Genomic DNA, 6,520 nt, shown 5'->3' on the forward strand with positions numbered 1-6,520 from the left:
AAATACAAGTCAGTGTCAAATTCCTTGTTTGTGTACTTTTAGCTTGCACAGTAGCTGGATTCTCGCGATATCACAAGATCATGCGAGAATTGCGGGATCACATATCACACGAAAATCCATCTCGTCATAGTCCAACCTAGTCTCGCATTGCCAGACCTTCCTCCACAGCGCTGCGGAGGAAGGTCTGGCTAGTCCACACAGCAATCGGGGATAGGAGAAAAACACGCTCTGGTTTATTGCCATTTCTTTAAACCAATCCCAATCGTCTGGGCGGCACTAAACCCTGGACGGAGCAATCTTTGAACGTACACGTTCCACCAAAACAAGTTCCTTCCCGAGGCTTTTTTGCAGCGGCACCGCTGCTCCGTCCGGCGCATAGCACCGCTCAAGAGGATTGTGATTGGTTTGAAGAAATGCCATTAAACCAGCGCACGTTTTTCTCCCATCCCGAAATGTTTGTGGACTAGCCAGACCCTCCTCCGCAGCGCTGTGGAGGAAGGTCTGGCAATGCCAGTTTCCTGGGACTGCTTCAGTCCCTTCAGTGGGCAATGTTGGGTTTGCATTAACTCAAATTAGCTGTGATACAGCTGTAGGAGAGCCAACAGTAAACAGAGGTTGACTCCACCACTCAATAAAATCTACTATATAGACGGATAATTACTGAATGTAAATACATTGAATGGCTATTGCTAAAGAGTGCAGACCATTAATAGTATCAAAAAGAGAGCTGGATTCATTGAAAAAAGGGGATTTTCATTTTTTAATAATTGTTTTCTTTGGCAATGAAATTGACTATCAATTAATCAGTGAAATGGTTACTGAAAACAACGTTGAGAGAGCTGAAGAGGTTGGGGTGACATCATTGACTTGCTTTTTCTGTTCTGATGTTTTATGACCTCAGAGCAGGATTTATGGGATGTGCTACAGAGCTATCATGAGAGGTCACTGATGTTATTCCTTTCTGCTTTTGTTTTGTTTTTCAGGATGGGGATTCTTTAAGGGAATGAATCTATGTATTAAACTCTCAGTAAAATATATATTTGAAAGGCTTAAAAAAGATGATTGCTTTAAGAAACAGGAAGGCATTTAATGCCATTTCTCTTCGTTGGCAGGTTTCATAGTTGGCAGGTTTCATTGTGCCCTCTTAAGTTTTTGATTAATACACCCTAACAGTTAACTTCCAGGTTACCCTTTCCTTGCTCTGCGCTTCTGTACTTAACCAATTTTAAATACAACTTGGGTCTTATTTTAGGAGTTTTGCCCTATTAGTAACTGAGTTAGTTGCCAAACGTACTTGGATGAGAAAAAAAAAAAGCAAACGGTAACAACAAACTGTCCGTTGTAAGCATCCATTTCAGTCTACAGACCAGTCTAAAATGTTTCAACAGTGTAACCTCCACCTCTCTCCTATGACTTCTCCAGGTTCTCAGTGATGTGTTGTTGGACCTGTACCGAGCTCTAAAGTGGGTGGTTCGCTCAGACCCGGATGACGTTGCAGTGCTCCATGCCCAGCTGGCTCTGGAGGAGCTTGATGACGTAATGAGGAGGTTCATCTTCCCTGAGCAGAAGCTGGAGAAGAAGATTGTTGTCCTGCCATAGAGCTCACATTTTATTTCCATAGGGTCTTAACCCCTCCATAGTTTGGACTGATAGAGGACTTTATTTTTATATGCTCGACTTATAGGCAGCACTAGTTCTGCCTCCATGTGATGTGGATTTAATGGTCAGGCCACCCGTCTGTAACAGCAGCAGCTAAGTCTTGCATGCCTGCATACCAAGTCTTTCCTTTAAGAAAAATTACAGTAGCCTATACCATCGTGTTCTAATGTACTACCAACAGTCCACTTCCAAAATAAAGTTTTAAAAACATAGTTCTGAATTTCTATTATAGAGTGTACAAAATAGGTAACCTACTATAATGATATTGCCACCATCTTACCCAGGATATACTGCCAAATTCAAACCGCTCATTAGTTTACTTTTAGGTTTATTATAGGATTAGTGATCACATATCGGCCAAAAACCCTGGATGGAGGAAGACGAGACGGCAGTACTGTCATCATTAAACAACAATTCCAAGGAACATCTTGCAGCCATGTAGCAACAATTTCAAAAAATGTTGCGCCATTCTACTGTATACACAGCCCAGTCTATGCTTATGAAAAGACCCTCTTTACTTTAAGGACAAATCTGTATGTAAAATGTTTAATCACTGAGAGCAAGAGTTGCATCTTGAGTCAAGTACGGAACAAGTACCTAGTTTGGTATCGTTACTTAGGTATTCTAAACAAACTCAGACTTGTGCTGTCTTTGAAAACATGGTAGCAAGCAGTAGATTAAATGATTTCTTCTTTGGTACATATTAACACTAACCTAAAGTGGAGACTGGGCAGCAGCTGGACTACTCTATGCAAACAAGGCCAAATGGGGACCAGGAGGGTTTAAACAGTCAGGCTGACAGAGAGAAATGAGACATTCCTTCTTTTGTCTCATCCATCGAGCAATAGGCTAACAGTGTATGAGGCATGACCTTTTCGGTCTCTCCCTCTGTGTGAACATACAGCCGGCATACATAATGTGCGCCAGCTTTGTTTACAACCCATGGATATTTCCCGCAATGCGGAGTCAAGGTATCACTGTGGCAGGCGGCGTAGAACCGCAGGCTCTTTCATCATGGTGGCAGATTTAGGCCTCTCCACAGCACCGCCACAGAACGACGGCTCTTATGTCACACTTGGGTTTACTCTGGTGGAGGTTATGTATTTTTCTGTCAGTGCCACCTCAAATACAGTAACTTTCTAGGAGATTTTGAACACAAACAATAATTTATGTTTATGTTAAATTCAAGTCCTTTAAACCAGAGATCTTCAACAGGGGGTCCACGGCGGGACCCCTAGGGGGTCCTCAGAGTTGCTGCAGGGGGGCCACCAAATTATTGTTCGATGATTTAAACAAAAAGATGTCTAACATACTGTACATATACATGAATCCAACATATTACCACCATGGGTGCCAGAGCCTTCAGCCTCTTTTTATTATTATTAGTATTTAAGATACATCTTTTTTTCAATGTACACAACATTGATGATAGGCTTACTGGCCTACAGCTAAAATAGTCTTAACATTATCCACAGATTAAGGCAAGTTTAAGGATTCACTGCGCCACATTTTAACATTAAAGCTATAGTGCGTAGTTTCTGCCGCCCCTATGAGGAATTCTAAGTAATGACAACAAAACTGTCGGCGCGTCCACATGATACAAGCCTTCCATGCCCCTGCTTTAAACCATACCACGGTATAGGTTGTTTATTCCTATCCTCTTATATGACCCACAAGAGAGTTTTCCGTCCTCCTATCTAAACCAGAGAACATCCTTAATCCTCAGTGTCCTCCTTGGCTACTAGCAACTGTGTGGGGGGTGGCGGTCACGGAAGGCTTGTATCATGTGGACGCGCCAACAGTTTTGTTGTCGTTGCTTAGAATTCGTCATGGGGGCGGCAGAAACTCTATAGCTTTAACAACAAAAATGCTAACTGGATGCTTATGCTAAATTGGATCAGAGATTTTAATCCTTTTATATTTTATACTTTTATAAACAGCTAGATTCCCTTCTGAAATGCTAACACTGCACAGTGCAACACACAACATGGAAGGCATCACCAATGAACTTGTCAGTGTTAATGGCAGAAATTAAATTACATTTTTATTTTGAACCATGCAGTTAGTTTTAGTTTTCTTTGCCAAGATTTTCCAATGTAATTGAGGTAAATGGAATTTGGTTTGTGAGCATAAAAAATGTCCCTATTTACTGTTTATTGGTTTCCCATTAGCCTCACACACACATTACATGGGTAAGAATTAGGTAATAAAAAGCAAAAGCACACAAGAAATATGTCAGAGAGAGTTAATAAAGATAAAACAAGACTGAATTGGTACGTAACTCAGAGAGAATGAGATATATCGATGTCCAAAAGTCAGTTAGATTGGCATTAGACCATTTTACCCAAAATTACTTGGAATTTGAAGCTCTTTGTAATGTATTTCATATGAGTTGGTACAGGTTCCAATTTGAGGACGCTCTGTATAGAACATGTCTTTCAAGTAATTTATTTTAGGTTGCTTTAATTGGCCTTTCTTAGTGTTCATAGTAAGAATATTGTGAATCAGTACATGGCAAACAACAGAACAATATCACAGTGGTTCGATTGAAGTAACCCTTAGATTTAGGCTAATAACATTATTAACTAGTTTCTTTAACCAATCCTTGGGAAGTCCTCGGCATACCATTACCTTGAGGGGGCGCACCGCTTCAGCTCAACTAACTTAGCCCGTGAAAATGTTTTCTATGGGAACTTTCTAAAGTCTGAGAAACTTACCCTGATGATGTCATCAGTTAGCTTAGCAATGTCTGTATTTCCCAAAAAACGTTTGGAAAATGTGTGGCACTCCAGAGGAAAAAAAACTGCAAGATTATGGTCAGGCAGGGTTGTAATTATGCTTCTCCAGTTTTTTTTTTGTTTTTTAAATAGTTTAATAATTCATACTTTTTATTTTACAGATTACACTCTGTTTTGTTAGACACACAGGCCTGAAATACACACATGCTCAGGTCCTATACATGAACAAATGGAGATGTCAGAGTGAGTGGGTGCTGGAGTGGGGAGTGTTTGGTGCCTTACTCAAGAGCACTTTGGCAGTGCCCAGGAGGTGAACTGGCATCTCTCCAGCTACCAGTCCACACTCTGTACGAGGACTTGAACTGGCGACCCTCCGGTTCCCAACCCAACTCCCTACAGACTGAGCCACCCCAAAGGTTGTGCATGTAGGGGCTTTCACACCACCACACAGTAACTTTCCGCCACCAGTCATTCCAATGAGGGAAGGCGGTAGAGGGGACGTGGTTTTTGATAACGGCAGTGGGGGTATGAAGCGGCTGTCGCCCCACGTAAACGTGTGCAGAGTTAGCTCTGCCGCGCAGAGCTGACTGTACTAAAGTTCTGGCGGTTACCGCCTTTGGCCAGCCATCTTTAAAAAAAACGCTGGCAGGCAAAACCATCATTTTTCAATTTTGAGTTTTTGGGTTATTTTACTTCCATAGCATGTCATCTTTCAGACGAAAAAAACATCCAAAATACACAAGGTGGTACACTTTGTCTTTTTTGCACCTGCAAATTCACCAAAAGTTAGCATTAGATAACGCCTCATTTGCATATTTTAATAAAGAATTTCAGAGAACAAAGTAATACAAAAATAAATGTCTTAATGTAAGTAATTAACTGGGGAAGTTTTATGTTGATATGTTAGTTAAATTGTTTACCCTATTCACCTGTAATTGATATTTTATAATCCATATCTTCAAAGGCCGTTTTCTGAAAATTTCTCACTGACTCTTGAGTCAGAAATCTCCACTTCATTAGCATTTGCATACACCAAACTTTCCAGTTTCACTCCTATCTATATTCTGAAGGTTTTTGCAGAGGGGTTTGTTCTGATATCATTCATAGCCTAATTTATGTAACATTTTATACCTAAAAACATGGCGAAAATTGATATTTTATAGCTGTTAACACCATATTCTGATGTATGCAATGATAAATGGAGATATCCAAAATCCCCTCTCTAAAAACCTTTGACTCTAATATGTAAACAAAATAAAAGAAGAATTTTGACCCTGGCTTTTTACAATGTTCAGATTTCTCTTCTGGAAATTTATGCAAATTAGCGCATATTACATATACAAGATAATGTTTCATTTCCATATTTAAACATAAAGTTCCAGAAAACTTGTCATACAAAAGATATTTGTCTTAATGTAAGTAATCTACTGGGGAAGTTTCATGGTGATAATTATTAGATCAGTTTTTTTCCTATTCACCTGGGGTGTGTCCCCTTACACAAACATACACAGGTGTTGTTTTTGAGAAATTTGCATGTTTGTTTCTTTTTTATATATATATATATATATATATATATATATATATATATATATATATATATATATATATATATATATATATATATATATATATATATATATACATATATATACACTGTATATGTGTACGATTGAGGGTATAATCTGTGTCCACTACGTAGCAGTGTCACGTTTTAGCTGACCAAAACGTAAAGAAAATGTGCAGGAAATCAAGAAAAGGGAAATCAATTTCACCCTGATGACTGTAAATAAACCACAACATCTGTAAAACAAATGTGAAAGCATTTACAGTAAATGGATTGGACAATGACAAGCCGGGCAACCATACTAAGTATTTTGAAGAATAAAAGAAATTGTAGGTTCGCAAAGACATTTACGTGTAACTCCGCAGAAAACATAGTTGACAAACTTGATAAACGATGCTGTCACGTTGCATTGTGGGAATTGTAGGATTCAGCATTTTTGGATCTTTACCCATACTAGGGACTTAAGGTCATCTCCACCTCTGCTTTTTTAATACAACTCTTGTGAGTCTCCCAATTAAAGTGTAATATTCAATCAATGAACTGGAATACTCCTTTAAGA

General features: G+C 39.2%; 1 protein-coding gene across 1 annotated transcript in view; it reads left to right on the forward strand.

The window, feature by feature from the left end:
• tango6 (transport and golgi organization 6 homolog (Drosophila)) overlaps positions 1–2,110 on the forward strand; it is a 45,675-nt gene extending 43,565 nt beyond the window's left edge. Inside the window, exon 18 of the mRNA XM_031297827.2 lies at positions 1,423–2,110. Coding sequence (XP_031153687.2) covers positions 1,423–1,599 — 177 coding nt within the window. The 3' untranslated portion in view covers positions 1,600–2,110. The remainder of the gene's footprint in view (positions 1–1,422) is intronic.
• The last annotated feature ends 4,410 nt before the right edge of the window (positions 2,111–6,520 follow it).

This window comes from Sander lucioperca, chromosome 7, assembly GCF_008315115.2.
Source record: "Sander lucioperca isolate FBNREF2018 chromosome 7, SLUC_FBN_1.2, whole genome shotgun sequence".
NCBI lineage: Eukaryota > Metazoa > Chordata > Actinopteri > Perciformes > Percidae > Sander > Sander lucioperca.